General features: G+C 54.8%; 2 protein-coding genes across 3 annotated transcripts; one reads left to right on the forward strand and one right to left on the reverse strand.

The window, feature by feature from the left end:
• Positions 1-223: 223 nt before the first annotated feature.
• LOC148163162 (uncharacterized) lies at positions 224-11,513 on the reverse strand. The gene is given in 8 exon segments (XM_088027416.1): positions 224-392; positions 474-524; positions 526-670; positions 865-1,024; positions 1,158-1,373; positions 2,527-2,585; positions 2,588-3,518; positions 11,177-11,513. Coding segments are annotated over 8 exon segments (1,833 nt in total). The 5' UTR covers positions 11,279-11,513.
• A 3,682-nt stretch (positions 11,514-15,195) lies between these two features.
• On the forward strand, positions 15,196-17,941 carry TMEM208 (transmembrane protein 208). 2 transcript variants are annotated; one of them, XM_028094401.2, is made up of 6 exons: positions 15,196-15,303; positions 15,939-16,034; positions 17,060-17,119; positions 17,198-17,334; positions 17,483-17,585; positions 17,684-17,941. In XM_028094401.2, exons 1-6 carry the CDS (start codon positions 15,298-15,300, stop codon positions 17,819-17,821), a joined length of 540 nt encoding a protein of 179 aa, XP_027950202.1. In that variant the 5' UTR covers positions 15,196-15,297; the 3' UTR covers positions 17,822-17,941. The 2 variants fall into 2 exon arrangements, with proteins under 2 accessions (XP_027950202.1, XP_027950208.1); XM_028094407.2 differs by having other exon boundaries at positions 17,501-17,585.
• Positions 17,942-17,995: the final 54 nt, after the last annotated feature.

The following is a 17,995-nucleotide window of genomic DNA, read 5'->3' on the forward strand; positions in this document are numbered from 1 at the left end:
GGGCAGACTGGGGCAGGAAGCCCCCTTGACTGCCCCGGATTAGCCCTACCCACTGTCCTAGAAAAAGGGGTTTATAGCTTGGGGAGGGGGCTTTGGTGTATGTGGCAGAGGTGGGCAGGAGGCACTGACTCGAATCAGGTCAAGAGGCCAGGGCTGGGGACTCAGGGCTGGGGGGGGGGTGTGCAACGGAGGCTGAGGCACAGGGTTGGTTACTGACTTGGCCCTAGAGTGTTACGGTCAGGTCAGCACCTCCCACGAAGCGGGACTGGACACAGGTCACCTGGGGCAGTTGGGCTTGGAAGTGCCTGACGGCAGCCATGCTGATACGAGGGCACATGGCCACATCTAACATCCGGAGCTGCTTTCGTGCCCGCCCGATGGTACCCAGAGTTCTGTGGGAGGCCTCCAATGAGCGCCAGCCGGCATGGGGACCCAGCCCAGCCCCCGGACCGTGGCATCATCGGACAACTCACTGCTCGGTGAGCTGCCTGCAGCTGGCCAGGTTGAGGTGCTGCAGCCTGGGCCCAGCCCTCGTCACTGAGGAGACTGCAGTGACTCAGCACCAAGCGCTCCAGGCTGGGGCAGCCCCTGGCCACGGCCACCGAGCCCTGGTCTGTGAGTGCTGGCAACAGGCTCAGCGACAGCTGCCTCAGCTCGGGGAACTGGAGCGCTTGCAAGGACCGGGCTGAGCAGGGGGCGGGGGGGGGGGGGCAGTGCTGGTGCCCAGGGCCCTTCCAGGCTCTCCCACCCCCAGCTGGAGGAATGGCCATAAGTAGCAGAAGCCAAAGGGCATGGAACGTCTTCCAAGCAAAAAGCGGGTTGGCTTGGGCCTGGCGCCAGTGCCAGTCTCCTCAGCCTATCCACACCCCCGGCCCCACACCTTGGCCAAACTGGCATCAGTTAGTTTGCTGCAGGCTGTGAGGTCCAACTCCCCCAGGGCCCGCAGCTTGAGCAGGGAAGGGCCCTGTGGCTGGGGAGCAGGGTCCTTGGGGCCCGAGGCCTGATGCTCCAGCTCTTGATGTAGCTGTGGGAAGAAGCTCCTGCTTCTCAGGTTCCTCCTGAGTTTGGCCCTCAAATATTCCTAGAGAGAGACACTTAGGAGGGGCAGGAGGGCAGCTGAGCCCAGGGACCACCCTCCCCCCTTCCATGCCCTGCACCGGGGGTTCGTGCATCGGCTCCTCACTAGGTTCCCCTAGCCCCAGCAGCCCCCAGTCTTGGAGCTCCTTGCACCAGGCCAGACGCAGGACTGAGAGGTGAGTTAGGTAGGCGCAGATGGCCTGCAGGGTCCTGTTGGTGAGGGCCACACAGGAGGATAAGTCTAGCACCCTGGGGCTCAGGCCCAGCACTGGGATCAGGGAGAACACTGAGGCATCCTAGGAGGGAAGTGGAGAAGGAAGAGAGCAATGGGCAGGTGGCTTGTGCAGGGGTCTCCAAGAAGGTTCTGCCAAGGTTCCAGCCCCACAGGCGACAGGAGGGAGCCACCAGATGGCCCATGGAGGGAAGCAACAATGTCCCTGTGCTGGTAAAAAGGTAGGGGTGGGACGCCAGGAGGAGTTTGCTGGAGGACTAAGGCCTAGATTGACCTCGGCGGGAAGGATACAGGTGCAAGTTTCTAAAGTATCTGTCCTGCCAGTGCTCCCAGACCCTGCTGAAGGTGTGGGCGGAGGCAGCCTTCTGACCATAGCCTATTGGATCATCAGTGGACATCTGACCCTAGCTGATCCAATCAGGTATGCTCCCTCTAGAATTTGAAGCAGAACTGGGAGGTTACCATTGGGGTAGGGCTGCCACCTGCCAGGAGCAGGAGTTAAGGGCAGAGTAGAGGAAGCTGGTTTATAAAGAGGTTTATAAGAGACACAAGAACACGGGGCCCTGGGGAGAGCAGCTAAGAGACACATCGTGCTAATGGGAAGATGGAGTGGAGCAGGGCAAGGAAAGTGCCTGTGGATGAAAGACTGAGAGACGGTTTTCAGGTTGGGAATGCCCGGGGCACATTGAGAGGTTGAAGGAATAACCCACTAAAGAGGGAGAGGCTGACGTTGCTAAGTTAGGGGCACCACCCAGAGGGACAGGGCTGAGCCCTATTGAAGGGACTGGCTGCAGCCGAGAAATGACCATGACTCCCACATCACATTACCTCTGTCAGACCCTGCCGAGCAACCTCCTTGTGTAGCCTCAGCATCCATTCTCTGCAGACCCCCCTCTGTCATCTTCCCTGCCTCCAGAACACCTGCCATCAGTGCCCCTACCCAGACTACCCAGGGGGCACAGAGCACTTGGTATGTGAGGTGTGGGCTGGGCCGGCCTGGTCCCTTGGGCCTCCCTCTAGCTGGGCCCACAGTAGGGGCCAAGGGGAGGAGTGCTGGCGGGAGCACTGTCTTTCCAGGCGCCTTTCCCCTTGTGTCCTAAGTTCACTTCTCCCTGCTGTTCCTTGGACACCCACACTGGGCAGGGCCTCCCTGCCGCCACGGGTGCAGCGCCCCCAGCCCCAGCCCTGGAAAGGAAGGAAGGGGATGGTGCGCTCACCTTGAGTGAGGAGCAGTAGGCCAGGCTGAGGGAGGCCAAGGGGGCTGGAGCTCGGTGCCCGAACCCAGACCCTGGGCCAGGCCCCGCCCGCTCACCAGGCAGCACTCTGCCAGGTCCAGGCTGTGCAGCTCCCGCAAGCCCCCCAGGGCGGTGCATCCTGCGTCCGTCAGCCGCTGCAGCTTCCTCAGGCGGAGACACTGCAGGTGCCCCAAGTCCCGGCTGATGGCCAGGAGTGCCCCGTCGGCCAGTTCTGAGCAGCCGCTGAGGTCCGGGGAGCTCAGGCCTGATTGCAGATGGCAAAGGGCGGCCACAGCCTCTGTGGAGAGGTCCTGGCAGCCGTGCAGGCTCAGCTCCTGCAGCTGCAGCCCGGCCACCTGACCCAGGGCCTTCAGGGCCTTGGGGAGCAAGCCAGTGCCACTCAGGTCCAGGGCGTGCAGCCCATCAGCCCTTTCCTTCACGAATCACAGCAGGTTGTGGAAGGAGAGGTGGGAGGGGGAGGAGTCTTGGGGGCTAAGGGAGCCCCGGGCTGGGCCTAGTTCAAAAGTGAGGTGACAGTAGGCCAAGGAGAGGCACTCCAGGTTGGGGGCACAGCTGCTGAGCCGGATGAAACTGAGGTCGGTCAGGTCCCGCAGGTCAGCCAAGTTGAGCTCACAGAGGCCACGCAACACCTGCCGGACCCACTGTGCCGTCTCGGGCTGGGCTAGCAGCATGCTGCCTGTGAAGAGGCTGTTGCAGCCACTGAGGTCAAAGATCCGCAGGGCCAGGCAGCCCAGGATCAAGGCCACAAAGGAGGCCTCCGTGGGGCTGCCCCTACTGAGGCACAAGCTCTGCAGTTTCGGGCCCAAGTGGTAGGCAACAGACTCTAGCACCTGGTGTGAAGCTGGTGAGCCATCCAGGTTGGTCAAGCTGATGCGGGTGATGCCTCTGAGGCCCAGGCTTTTGATGGCCGGGAGTGAGGCAGAGGACACAGGGATGTTGTAGTGCACGTTTGGCTAAGGGGCAGCAGGACTGGGCTCAGCCCTCTGGCTTCAGAGGGGGTTGGCCATCATGTCTGGTGGCCAGTCACTGGCAGGTCAGGGAAGGGCCCTGTCCCAATGGGGACCCACTGCAGTGTGTGGTGTCATGTGTGGTTGAGGGGGTGCTGGTGGGAAGTGGGAGGTGGGAAGACAAGTCACTCTGGGGCTCAAAGGGGATGACTGTGAGGGGAGGGCAGGAAGGTTAGCAATGGATGGGACTGGATGCCTATGGAGGGGTGGGGACAGGGTAGGGGGAGCTGGCCTGTTGGGCACAGGGGGCTGGGGCGGCCTGGAGGAGAGCCAGTGAAGCCCCCAGGGGGCAGAAGGACTAAGTATGCTGGATCCCAAACTTTGCGACTTTCAGAAGGTGGCCCTGAGACCCATGGACTCGGCTCCTACTCCAGGGAGTCAGAGCTCAGCATTAGCTAAGCAATCAGCCTCCCCCACTTTTTCAAGAGAATATAAATAGCCCTCAGAACAGCTGAAGGCAGTGAAAAGTGAAGCAGTTGTCACCACCACCATGGGTGGCCCAGGGTGCCAGAGGTCTAGGGCAGGCAGTGAGGCCTAGGTCCCCTGGCAGCCTCCGTAGCTCAGCCACTTGAGTGTTTGCAAAAGGGGTGTGTGTGTGTGTGTGTGTGTGTGTGTGTGTGTACACCAGTGCATGTGGGCCCTGCAGGCTCCAGAGTTCAAGATGTGCTGTGATCTTCGGGGCTCATCTCCGGGGGGCCTATCTTGTCTGTCCAGGTAAGGAAGGAGAGGCCTCCCATTTCTGTGGGCAGAACTCTGCTAAGAGAATGAATCTGGAGGTGCCAAGAGTGTGGGGCTGGCCCCGCTGTAGGGCAACAGGGGAACGAGAGTGGGGGTCCATGACTGGTGTGGGATGGAGCCTGGAGGTGAGCCCAGGCCTAGACTGGTGGGGGGACAGCCTGGCTTGTCTAGGAGTTTGGGGAGCCCCCGTTTGCATAGAAGCATCCCTGATTTTGTGCCAAAGGGAAGTTATATCAGGTGTGGGGGAGGGAGAGGAAGGCTTGGCTTCTTCTCTACCCCTGATGGATGGCCAGGCTGCAGGCAAGCAGTACCCAAAGGCTCTTGGTTTAATATATCAACATGATCCTAATGCAGGAAAGCAAGCCCTCTAAAAAACCTGTCCTGTCAGTTACTGCAAGAATGAGCTGATGTCCCCTGCTTCTGCCCCACAGATCATCATCAAAAGGAATTCAGAAAAGTAGGAATGACACATAAGACACACTGAGGCAAGATACTTAACAGGATTCTCCCAGGAAGACACATGAAACCCATTCCTGGGTGGAGAAACCAGGCTGACTTCTACCACAAAGAGAAGCAGCTCCCTATGGCTGTCATCATGGGAAGGAGTGTGTGGTAAGAAATGGGGGCCAGCTCCTGACCGCTCCCACAGGAATCGGGTCAATTCCCATTCCCGGGATGTGGTCCTTGTGGATGAGAGGAGCACTTTCCGCAGCTCCCCCTCGTGGACACTGGGAGGCAGTGGGTGGTGGGAACCCCAAGGGCTTGGCTCCCTCTCTCAGATTTAAGGAGAGGGGGAAGATCCCAGTGGGTGGGGAAGGTGATTCAAGGTGATGAAAAGATCAGAAAGGAAAGGTTTTAGAAAGGAAGGCTAAAGCAGACCTCCAGCCGTTTCCAGGCCCTGCTGACAGAGGGGCCAGTCTGAGGATGGAAAGTGGGCTGTGGCTGCAAGTGCAGAGCAGGGCCCGTTGCCGAGGCAGGACCACCCCTGCCGTCATGTCATGTCCCCCACCCCGCAGGCTCCAGCAGCCATGGTCCTTCTTTTCCTTCCTTCCTGAGCCTTGGCGGCCAGGAAATGTTCTCATGTTCTCCCCCTCTCCCACTGCCTCCCTATGAACAAGGTAGATGAACAGCTGAGTGGGGGGGCGGGGGGCACTGGCCGTCAGCCTAGAGTCCAAGTGCAGGGCCGACTGGCAGCAAGAAAACCCACCAAACACAGGGGCAGGGCCTGGTCTGAAGGACTTCCAGCAGCTATTGGGAGATGTGTGAGAGTGTGTGTGTGTTGAGATTTGAGACTGCCTCCCTGCTCCCCACTGTTTTTCTTGATGGGGAGGGGGTAGCCTCTAAGCCATCACCCAGGTGTTCTGCCCTGAACTCAGTGCAGCACCCAGGTGGCCCTTTAGGGATACTGGTCATCCGTGGGGAGCAGAGCAGCAAGCAGAAGAAGCAGCCTCCTGGGTTATGGTCTTTGGCCCCATTGTAGGAGGGTCCCCTTCCCTAGGCCCTAGGAAGATGCTTCTGGAGGTCCAAAGGAGGACTGCAAGGGTATCGGCTCTAGCTTCAGCTGTCCGACCATCCACAGAGGAGCCAACCAGCCCTCATCTCCTCCTCTTCCAATGCTGGCCTCTTAGGAGTAAATGCTAAGTCATTTGGGAAGTACCCCAAATCTGCTAAAAGGGACACATATCCCTTGACTGTGAGAGGCCAGGATTCCATTGTACCTCATGAAGCCCTGCGCTGAGACTGCAGGCTTGGGTGCAGGCTTGGGTGCCGGCTTGGAAAGCATCTGATGGAAAAATGGCTCTCCTGTCTGCTGGCACAGGAATCCAAAGCTAACATGCCTATTCTCCAGAAGAAAATACATGCCCTGACACCCAGGGGCTTTGGTCTCTAGAGAGGAGTTAGACCTCGGGGGTCACTTCCAGAGGCTCCTCTGAGCCTTTATAAATACCCCAGCAGGAGAAGGCATGGAGGGCAGAAGCTGAGCTTCTTTACGGTGACCAGCCCAATGGCAACCAGGGCTCTCCCCGAAATGGGCAGAGCCTGGGTGTGTGTGTAGGGGGGGTTCTGCCTTTGTCTACCTTCTTATTTGAGAAAAGATAGGAGTAAGTGGGAGCAAGTCAGGGGGAATATGAAGTCACTGATCCAGCATCCTAGGCTGGCCTGGTGAGGCATAAACCCCAGCCATGAGCCAGAATCTTCGGTAGCACCTACTAGCAAGAGGCACTACTTCCTTATCAACCTGCCCACATTGGGGCCCTGGGAGATGGTTCCTGCTAATAAATGCTGCAAACTGCTCTCTGGGACATGGCGGGGGTGGAATGTCAGCAGAGCCCCTAATGCCATGTACCTGTGGCCTGGCCTTCGAGGGCTCCTGGCCCAGGTGGGGCTGAGCTCTGCAGAGACACAAACAGGTCTTCGTCAGCGTCCTATCTGGAGCTCATAGCTGGAGCAGCCCCGGTGCTAAAACAGTGGACTCTAGATCTCAAACTCCGACCGTGGCCTCCTTCTCACTCTTACCCCATGCCAATCTCGTCCTGACTGCCCACTTCGCTTCTCCTCTCTCCTTCTTGGCTGGACTCCAGGAACCTCTCCCCTGATCGCCTCTCCCTGGGGTCCTGTGGCCCTGGCCCTGTCATGCTGCTGTGCCCATTCTTCTTGCCCTGCCAGGGATGATGAGGGGGCTGTGCTGAGGCTACAGAATTCTGCCCATCGAAGCCATAGTCTCCCCTCTTGCCTCCCCCACTGCCCCCCTGCTCCAAGCCTACCATTGTCTCCAGTCCCTGATGCGAGTGCAGCACCCTCCCCTTACTCCGACCTCAGAGAGGACCTGTTCTGTTTCAAAAAGAAGCCACAGCAGTCAGTGGAAAGGCCCTCCCTTTGCTGTGTTCAGTCCACCAGCCAGCTCCTGGCAGGACCCATCCTAACCTCCTTCCCTCTCCTGCCCCTAATCCCCTTCTCTCGACTACTGGGCCTGCCCCCACCTTCTCCCATAGGAACCCACAGTCCCTGCCTTCCCACGGCTCCTTCCCCAGTTTACAAATACCTCAGAGTCATAACTAACAAAAGGCCTCCCTTGATCCTGCCCCCCTCCTCACCACTCCTGCTTCTCCCCTTTCCTCTGCGCTCAGGTTTCTTGGGAGCACGTGGGCATGCCCACTCGGCGCTAGCCACCTTGTTAGACCTCTTGCCTCACCCACTCACCCCTCCATCACTGCCCCCACAGAATCTCTCATTCCTGGCAACTGCTCCCCTCCAGCAAGGCCATCAATATCTGGGGGCTCCTCTGCAGACTTCCCACAAGTGTCCTTTCTGCCATGCCACCTGCTGTGGGTGGCCAGTCTCCCCCTGCTTTCTCCCACTGGGGGTTCCGTGCTTCTGCCTGCCTGACTCTCCTCCTACCTTCTAGCCTGCTCCCCATCAACCTCTTTTGGGGCCACCAAAGAGAGAGACCCAGTCCATAGAGGAGTGAGTTCCTCAACTGTACGTTCCACCCCATCACACACACACACACACACACACACACACACACACACTCTCTCTCTCTCTCTCTCTGTTGCCCTCATGTGCACCCTGGCAGATTGCACTTCATCTCATTCCAACTGCTTTATTTGCAGTCCACATTTTTTTCCAGAACGCAGACCCTGGGAACCAGTTACCTGAGGGACCTCGCCAGATACACAGATGCAACATACATCTGAATTTACTGTCTTACCCCAACGCTGCGCCTTCTCCTAAACTCTCAGTGCCCTCTACCAAGTCACCCATGTCAGAGATCTGGGGCCATTCTAGACCCCTCCCTCACTCCCCACACCCAGTGACCGAAGTCCCTTGCATCTCATGTCTCTGACACACTGTAGCATGTCCCTCCGCTCCCGCCTCCCTGCTCCTGCCCTAGTTCACGTGCCCGTACTGTCTCTCAGAAATACATCACAGCAGTTTCCTCTTTATGGGGGTCCTGGCCCCCGGTCTTTCTGGCTCCTATCTAGCCTTGGTACTGTCACCAGGTGATCCTTACAAAAGGCAAACTGACCATGCTCTTTGGACCCCTCGATGGTTCTCCACTCCATGGGATGGAGCTGAGCTTCCGGGCCAGCCCTTCTTCAGCCCAGCTTTCCCATGCCCACCCTCCTTCCTCCCCAGCCCTGGCTCTGGGCATGGCAGCTTCTGATGGTTGTCTCATGCTTCCATGCCTCTGCTTGGCTGCTTTTTCTCTTTGGTCACAGAGCTGGGGTGGGGTGGGGGGGGGCAGGGGGGCTGTCTCACCCCTCACCTACTCCTATTATTTAGCAAATACTACTCTTCTGTCTAGGCCCAGAGCAAGTATCCCCTTCTCCATGAAGTCTTTTCTGAATCTTCTCAGCAACCCCCGTGTGCCACACAAGACTCCAGGTGCAGCACCCCTACTCACTCCTTTTAGCTTATGCTTATCTCCCTCTCACTACCAACTCTCAAGTGCTGGGCCTCCCCCGGCCCTGCAGCCCCAGTGCCCAGCACAGGGCTAGGCAGACAGACAGCATCCCTATCTGAGTGAGCAAGGCCTCTCTGAGCAGCTCTGGTAACCTTCCCACTGCCTTCTGCCCTGTGAATAGCGCAAGCCTCTGTGCCGAGGCCCTGGCCTCTACCTCTCTTCTCATGCCCCTAAGACAACGTGGCCTCCAAATTCACCCAGCAAAGAGGCCACTGGCCTCAGAGGAACTTCCTCAGCAAACCGTTCCACACTGCCACCCGCTCCCCTCCATGTCCTGAGCAGGAGAGGTGACATCCCCTCCACCCTTTCCAAGTCCACGCCTTGTATCACCTCAGGCCGCATCCGCCATTTCCACCATTTCTCGGGTCTCTGCTTCCTGCATTCACATTCACCCCCTCCTCTCTGACTCTCCTCAGCATATGAACACACTCAAAATTTCTCCCAATGAAAACCCTTTGTCGAGTCCCCTCAACCTCTCATTATTGCCCTATTTATTTCCTTCCTCTCGTGGGGAAATAAGTCACTCTCTACAAGGCCCTTCTTATCTCATTCACTCTTCCACCCACCTGGCTTTTTCCCCCCAGATGCCAAATGTTGCTGAAGTCACTGGGGACCTCCCTGGACATCAGACATCATGGACACTATCTGTTCTTTATTTTCTGGACTCTTCATGGGATTTGACACTGTTAGTCATCCACTCAACACTGTAAATGCTCTCCACTTCTGATCCTTGGGACCTCCTCTGTAGGCGCCTCCTCCCCTCCATGCCCTTGGACTGGTGTCCTCCCCTGAGGCATTCTGTGGCCTGCTGTTCCTGTGGCTGTTCATGTGCTGCCTGGGGGATGTTACTTGGATCTGTGGTTTTAACCTCCACCCATTCTTGAATGATACCCAACTCTGTATTTATCACCAAGACACTTCTCTTGAATTCCTCACTCAGAAATCCAACAACCAACTGCATCTCACCATCTAGAAGCCTCACACTTCAAATTTTAACAAGTCCAAATCAAATTTCTTTAGACACTAAGCTCAACGACACTGGATAGATAACATGACAGGAGACCCTACTTATATATACACATTTAATATGTGACAAAGGAGGAGTCCAATGCAGCAGGGAAGGGGAAGATTATATATAAGTGGTGTTAGGGCTATTTGAAAACTCATCAATTTAGCTTCTTACCTGAGAGAATAGATTAAAATAAATTTCACCAATTAAGAAAATTACTATAAAAATTCAAGCCATAAAACAGAAGAAAGGATTTTGTTGTGAACCTAAAACCTCTCTGAAAAAATGAGTCTAGTAAAAAAAAAAAAAAAAAAGAAGAGAAATATGAGTGTACATCAAATTACTGAAGAGGCAAGGGGTCTCTCAGTTTAAAAAGCAATGGACGAAATAAGGAAGCAAAAGATGTTCAGAATCAACAACATAGAAATTTAACCTCTGTGTCTCAGAAATAAGCACATATCTACACATCAAATACAAAGGCAAATATGTTAGGAATATATTTCAATAAATATGTAAAAGATCCATCTCTTTAATGTATAAAAGTTCATACAAACGGATAAGAAAAATACTAAGATACCAATGGTTAAATGGATAAAGAACAGAAACAAGAAAGGGAAATATAAACAGTCAGCTAATGAGAAAACTGTTCAACCTCAGTGGTGATCAAAGAAGTCAGAACGGAAACAAGGAGCTTGCCTTTCAAACTGTCGCAGATGTCTGCATTCACCCCCAAGCTGGGCTGTCTCCCCACACCCCGACTCCCCCTCTCTCCAGTCCACTCAGCACTGGAGTTCTAAGACACATCACACTGTGTCACTCCCCTGCCTTAACATTCCTGTACAGGCTCCATGATGGTAATTACGGTGGAGCCCTGGCACCAGGGCCAGCTTGTGGTCTGGCCCCCCGCTAGCCTCACCTCCCAGCCCTCCTACACACATCTCAGTTCTAGTCGTAGGGAACTTGGGTGGTCGTTGACAGAACCATTTCACACCTTGGTGCCTTTACCTGTGCTATCACTGGTCCTGGAACACCAACCTTCCCCCCCATCCTATTCCATCAGGAAGCCTTCCCTCATGCTGCTGGTCTCCTCTGGACGTCCTTCTTCCTGTTCTTGTTGCACCCGTCATTCGAGTGTCACAGCACCAAGCACACGACATCACCATCACTCATGTACTTGTCTTTCTCCTTCACTGGACTGTGAGTTCCTCGGGGCAGGGGACTCTATCTTACTCCTCTGTAAAGTCCCAGCGCTGTACCCAGAATCGAGTGTGTATGAATGTAACGTATGTATATGTATGCATGGATGAATGGACGATGTGGAAGCAGGGCCATGAGCAAACTGGAGTGAGAGACGGCTGAGGATGCGCCAGGTGAGGGTGGCCACCTTACCTCCCAAAGGGCATTCTGGGCTGCACAGTACCAAGCCCAACTCACGAGGGAGGCCTTTTTCTGATCTGACAGAGGCAGGAAGCTCAGAATATATGTGAGCATCTGAGGGAAAAAGACAGGGCATTGGGAACTGTTAGAACTGGGGGCCTTTGGAACCTTCTCCAGCTGATAGTGCAGTCAGTCCGAGGGGACTGGAACACTGGCTTCTAGTTCATCTTGAATCCCAAGCTTCATGGGGTCTTCACTTCCCCTTTCCAGCCTCCAGGCATCTATACTCTGAACAAACCATTCCTGAGCCTCGCCTGGATGCAGGTTTGTACTGACTGATAAAAAGCAAACTTCCTGCTCAGTTTGGTAAAAAGAGCCTGGGCATTAGGACCAAGTTCAAATCCTTACTCTAAGGCGCCTGGGTGGCTCAGTCGTTAAGCGTCTGCCTTCGGCTCAGGTCATGATCCCAGGGTCCTGGGATCGAGTCCCACATCGAGTCCCACATCGGGCTCCCTGCTCAGCAGGAAGCCTGCTTCTCCCTCTCCCACTCCCCCTGCTTGTGTTCCTGCTCTCGCTGTCTCTCTCTGTCAAATAAATAAATAAAAAAACAAACAAACAAAAACAAATCCTTACTCTATCAGCTGACCTCTCTGAGCCTTGTTTTTCTTTTTTTTTTTTTTAAAGATTTTATTTATTTATTTGAGAGAGAGAATGAGAGACAGCATGAGAGGGAGGAGGGTGAGAAGGAGAAGCAGACTCTCTGCTGAGCAGGGAGCCTGATGTGGGACTCGATCCCGGGACTCCAGGATCATGACCTGAGCCGAAGGCAGTCGCTCAACCAACTGAGCCACCCAGGCGCCCTGAGCCTTGTTTTTCTAATCTGTAAAATGGCAATGGTAGTGAGGTTTAAATGGGTTGTGCTGAGAATTTAATAACATAGTAAAGTGTCGGGGCGCCTGGGTGGCTCCGTCGGTCTGCCTTCGGCTCAGGTCATGAGCCCAGGGTCCTGGAACTGAGTCCTGCATTGGGCTCCTTGCTCAGTGGGGAGTCTGCTTCCCCCTGCTCTTGCTCTTGCTCTTTCTCTTTCTCTCTCCCTCTCAAATAAATAAAATCTTTTAAAAAAAACCACACATAGTAAAGTGTCTTGCATAAGACCTAGGACAGCAAGTCAGGTGTCCTCCTCTGATCTTTGGAAACCACACCCCTTCCTCCTGCCCTCACAGGTCAGGCTCTGGGTCCTCCCTCTTTCCCCATTTTCTCCACTGTCAACTCGCCTTCTCAGCTGACTGTTAAGATATGATCCCAGCAGGACCCAGCCCAGGTGCTCAGGCCCTCGCTCCACCTATGAGTCTGGGGGTCATGAGGTTGGAGGCCCTATACAGGACTGGTGAGGCCAAGAATGATCTAATATTAACTATTCTTTTCTTCTGAAATCTTCTCTCTTGGACTCTTGTAACACTGTGTTTTCTAGGGCTCCACTCTCCAACTCCAACTGCCCCGTTTCTGGATTCTTCTGTGGCTCCCATGGCTCAGACTTGGGTCTTTCAATCTGTTTACTTCCTAGGATAGTAAATTCATTTGCATGGCTTCAACAGTTACCTCTACAGCAATAACCAACAATTCAGTATCCGCATATTGTCTCATCATTCATGTGCTAGTCTGGTGTTGCCAATCGTCCACAGGATCCATTATCTAAATGTCTTACTATCACCTTCATCTCAACCAAAATTCATATTCTCAGTCCAAAGCATCCCTTCCTCCCAACTTTCCAGCACCTGAGCTTCAATGCCAATAGTGCATCTCACATGAAGATCCTTTTTTTTATTCCATTCTTTTTTTTTTTTAAGATCCTAATAATACTTTGTACTCTTCATGCTCTTCTGTCCCTCGCTGTCAGATACAGGTGTACAGCACAGGCTTAGGCCAGGGTAACTAAGACTCATGCAGATCCCAGCTCTACTACTTCCAAGCTGTGTGACCTATGTGACCTCAGGCAAGGTAACTGATCTCTCTGAGCTTCAGTTTCCATACCATATATAATAGTTACGATGTGCTTGATACCTAGTAGATGTTCCATAAATGGTTGCTGGATTGCTGTTACTAATATTTCTACCTTCGAAATTTTAGCACCTCAGTAGCTCAGATCTTTATCACCCCAGACCTGGATTCTTTCTACAATCTCCCACCTGCCCTCCTTGCCTCCAGGCTCAGTCTTGCTAGTCATTTTGTACACTGTGACAAGGTTAGTTTCCTTAAAAAACAGCTTTTAGTCTTAGCACATCCCTGATGAAAACCTTCATGGTACCCCAGTATCCTCAGGACAAAATCTCTATACTCTTGGGTGAGCAAGACCCTAAGCAAGACCCTGCCAGGCCCTATGCCTGACCGGACCCTTGATCCCAGAGCTTCCCCAGTTCAGTCTTCCCACTGTCCTACAACCATACCATGTCTGTTACCTTTTGCCTATGTAGGCCGATTTCCAGGAATGCCCTTTCTTAACCTTGACCTTACCAGCCCATTCTAACCTCTTCTTCCTTTTGATCCCTAGCACACAAAAGGTACTCAGCCAATATTTACTGGTTTGAATTAAAAATGGACAGTGCTCTATCTCTATTTTCATCAAAGCCCTCTACCTCAATTTTCACCAAAGTTTTGCTCAGGGAAGGCGTGGGGAAGATAAAACAGATCATTACTGAGAGACCTGGGGAGAACCGCCTCGGGGCTCGAAAGCCAGACAGGGGGAAGAGAACACTGATGGGATTGGGGCCGACTAAGGCCCCACCCTGTGGGACGCAGGGAAGCCTGTCTGAGCCAAGTTAAGACTGGCCATCCTATATTCTGGGGCTCGGCAACAGACCCAAAAAGCAACGAGAGAGGGCAAAAAACCTGTCCTCACTGAGGAGAGGGAGCATGATTCTTTGAGCTGAGAAGGGGGTGGCTTTTCTAGGGGGAAGAGGAGGCAATGGTAAGGATGGTGTCACCATCCCATGAACCCCATCCTAAGGGGCTACAACTGAGATTATGACTGGTCATTCCTGGGATCTATGTAGTAGACATCCTCTGGGGCCCAGGAGATAAAGGATGCATGGTAGGGGGCTAAAGGGGGTGGGAGCAGCCCTATTCTTGCTAAGGGGAAGGAGCACCTTCCAGGGCCAATGAGGAAAGGGTGGCTTGTCTCCGGTGGGCAGCAGAAGGGAGCTGCCAACTCTCAAGGCAAAAGGGGCGGAGAGGCCATCCCAAGAGGCCACTGGGAACAAAATCTGTTCTCTCTCTCCGGCCAATGGCGGGAGGGTGGTCTTGTTCCAGGCTAAGGAAAAGGAACAAACATCCCATGGGGTGAAGGAGGTAGGGACAGCCATCACTAGGGACGGAGGCAGTGGGGAGCAGGCCTGTCCTCGGTGAAGTAATCCAGCGACTGTGGCCGGAGTTGATGGGAGGGGCAATCTGTCTCCTACCGCCAGGGGGAGGGGGCAGCCGTCCTTCGCGGCAGAGGGAATGGAGTGATCATCCCAAGGGGCCAAGGAGGATAAGATCGGTTACCCTTCCGGGACGAGGGGATGGAACGGTCATCTTGCAGAACTGAGGGGGAGGGGCGGCCATCGCTAGAGAAGGGAATAGGCAGAGACCCTGTCCTCGCTGAGGTGACAGGGCAGCCATCTCTTGGGGCCGACCGGGAAGGAGAGGATGGTTCCCCCAAGCTAAGGGTACGGGGTGGCCCAAAAGCGGGGCCGTTACCCATAGCCTGCAGCTCCTTCTCGGGCAGGTTGTTTCCGCCAGGCGGGCGGAGCCTGGCGAGCTGTCTGACAGCCCCTCCCCCCAGCCCGAGACCCCCCCCCCGAGGGCGGAGCCTGTCCCAAGCCAGGCCTGAGGGCGGCCTCCTCTCACCTCCAGGGGTTGGCGACTCCGCCATCGCGTCCCCGCCGCCTCCGCCCCCGTGCAAGGCCTTCTGGGAAATGTAGTCCTAGCGACTCCGGGGGGCGGGCCTTGGGAAGGAAGTGGACCCTCCCCACTTCCGTCACAGTTGTGACGATTTGGGTCTGCACCGGAAGTACCTGTGCTGCCGATGTGGTACCTACTGACCGCGGTTTCGGTCGCTCTCCCTTGTTTTTCTCGCTGGGTGTTTGCGTCGCGCCATGGCGGTAAGGAGGGCGGGTAGGGCGGGGTTCGCAACGGCAGAGGATTCCCGGGGCCGGGAGACTGAAAACAGAGGAAGGATATCAAAGGAAGCGGGTCCGCCAGAGGGGGGCGCCATACAGTGGCCAGACCCTACTAGAGCTAGCGCGGGGGAATGGAGGGGCGCACCGCCATAGCAGAAGCGGTGCGGGAGGGGAGTGGGCGTCAGTACCAGACTGTACCAGACCTGGTCGGAGACCTTAGGGGCCTGAAAGGGGTGGGCGTCAGCCGAGATCTGGACTACTCCAGCAGAGGCCGGAGGGGCGCACCATTCAGCGCCACTCGGGAGTCCCCCTTGAAGGGGTAGTCAACCCAAAGCTGGACCTTACCAGCGGAGCCAGGAGATATCAGCCTAGTGTTGGATTGTTCCAGGGTGAACAGGAGGCGATCATTGGTAGGGGTGTTGCACAGATGGTGTCAGCCTTAAGCAGGATGGACGGGAGGAGGGGTGGGTATCCCAAGGATTGTGCTTGATTTGAGCACATGGGGAACTGGCTTAGGTGCAGGTGTAATAGGGTCTGTACCTAACCAGACTTGGGGGGAGGGTAAGGAGGACCCTGGCTGAGGAGGGCTCTGACAGCATCTTACCATCCCTCTGCAGCCCAAGGGAAAAGTGGGCACGAGAGGGAAGAAGCAGATATTTGAAGAGAACAGAGAGACTCTGAAGTTCTATCTGCGGATCATACTGGGGGCCAATGTAAGTACCTACCTCCTTGCTACTGTGCCCACCCGAGATCCCACAGTCAGCTCTGGTGGGGGTGGGGGTGGGTGGGGGGTGGTGGTATGTGACAACCATGTGTAGTTTTCCAAAAGAAAACTACAATTAAAAAGAAATGAGGGGATGGGGCGCCTGGGTGGCTCAGTTGGTTAAGCAACTGCCTTCGACTCAGGTCATGATCCTGGAGTCCTGGGATCAAGTCCCGCGTTGGGCTCCCTGCTCAGCAGGGAGTCTGCTTCTCCCTCTGACCCTCTCATGCTCTCTCTCATTCTCTCTCTCTCAAATAAATAAAATCTTAAAAAAAAAAAAGAAAAGAAATGAGGGGCACCTGGGTGGCTCAGTTGTTAAGCGTCTGCCTTTGGCTTGGGTCATGATCCCAGGGTCCTTTCCTGCTCCTAGGGAAGCATGCTTCTCCCTCTCCCACTCCCCCTGCTTCTGTTCCCTCTCTCTCTGTGTCTCTGTCAAATAAATAAAATCTTGGGGTGCCTGGGTGGCTCAGTTGGTTGAGCGACTGCCTTCAGCTCAGGTCATGGTCCTGGAGTCTTGGGATCAAGTCCCGCATCGGGCTCCCTGCTCAGCGGGGAGTCTGTGTCTCCCTCTGACCCTCCCCCTTCTCATGCTCCCTCTATCTCAAATAAATAAGTAAAATCTTAAAAAAAAAATAAATCTTTTTAAAATCTTTAAAAAAAAAAAATGAGAATGGATCCCAGCCCAAAGAAAGTGCAGAGTAGTCAAAACAAAACAACCAAAAATGAAAGGAGGGTTTGAGTCTCAGATGGACTTGAGCCCATCCTTCCCATCCCAGATACACAGGGCCTTCTTTCCTGGACTGACATATCAGAGGGGAGTCTGGGGACTCAGGGAACAGACCCCTTTCTCCCACCAATCCTATGAGAAACAGCCTGTCTCTTTCCACAGCCTGGCATAACTCTTGGTCAGAGTTGAGGAAGGCCCGTGGTTTAGGGTAGCTTTTGATCCCAGCCTGATCATATATCTGCTTACAGGCCATTTACTGTCTTGTGACCTTGGTGTTCTTCTACTCATCTGCCTCATTTTGGGCCTGGGTAAGTGTCCCCTATCCTGGGAAGTGGATAAGCATATAGGATTACTGGCTGGCCTTTGATACCATTCTTATTCTGCAGATGGCCCTGGCCTTCAGTCTGGCAGTATATGGGGCCAGCTACCACTCTATGAGCTCGATGGCACGGGCAGCCTTTTCTGAGGATGGGGCCCTGATGGATGGTGGAATGGACCTCAACATGGAGCAGGGCATGGCAGAGTGAGTGTCCCCCGCTGCCAGCCCAGGTGAGCGGCCCCAGGGCTGGGGTTTTGGGGCCCAGATAGCCCAAGACCCACAACTGCCCGCAACTTGAAGAGGGTAGAAGGGAGATGAACTGGGGCCCATCTACTATTTTTGGCCCTTGCAGCCTCCCTTCTATCCACAGGCACCTTAAGGATGTGATCCTACTGACAGCCATCGTGCAGGTGCTCAGCTGCTTCTCCCTCTACATCTGGTCCTTCTGGCTTCTGGTGCGTGGACTGTAGGGCTCCCAAGACGGGGCTGGAGCATTTAACCCTTCTCTTCTTTCACTTCCTGCCCTGGCTTCAAGTTACCTTTTTTGTCCTAGGCTCCGGGCCGGGCCCTTTACCTCCTCTGGGTGAATGTGCTGGGCCCTTGGTTCACAGCAGACGGTGGCACCCCAGCACCAGAGCACAATGAGAAACGGCAGCGCCGACAGGAGCGGCGGCAGATGAAGCGGTTATAGCCCCTGACACTTCGGCCACAGGCTGCATGGCCCCCATGCCAGGAGCAAGGAGGGCCTGCCTAGTCCAGGCCCAAAAGCAGTCTAAGGTATAGGATTATTGAATAAATGGCTCAGAATGTGGCTAATGGCTGTGTGGGTGATAATGAAGGGCGAGGCAGGGAGAGCCAGTCCTGC

The sequence above is a fragment of the Eumetopias jubatus genome, unplaced genomic scaffold, assembly GCF_037043125.1.
Source record: "Eumetopias jubatus isolate StellerSeaLion01/CBP00866 unplaced genomic scaffold, mEumJub1_p1.0 scaffold_10, whole genome shotgun sequence".
Lineage (NCBI taxonomy): Eukaryota > Metazoa > Chordata > Mammalia > Carnivora > Otariidae > Eumetopias > Eumetopias jubatus.

Excerpts from the sequence above, each read along its gene's own strand:
- TMEM208 (XM_028094401.2), top strand. Across the intron at positions 16,035-17,059 it reads GGATCATACTGGGGGCCAAT|GCCATTTACTGTCTTGTGAC; the intron begins GTAAGTACCTAC and ends ATCTGCTTACAG. Across the intron at positions 17,335-17,482 it reads ATGGAGCAGGGCATGGCAGA|CCTCCCTTCTATCCACAGGC; the intron begins GTGAGTGTCCCC and ends TGGCCCTTGCAG.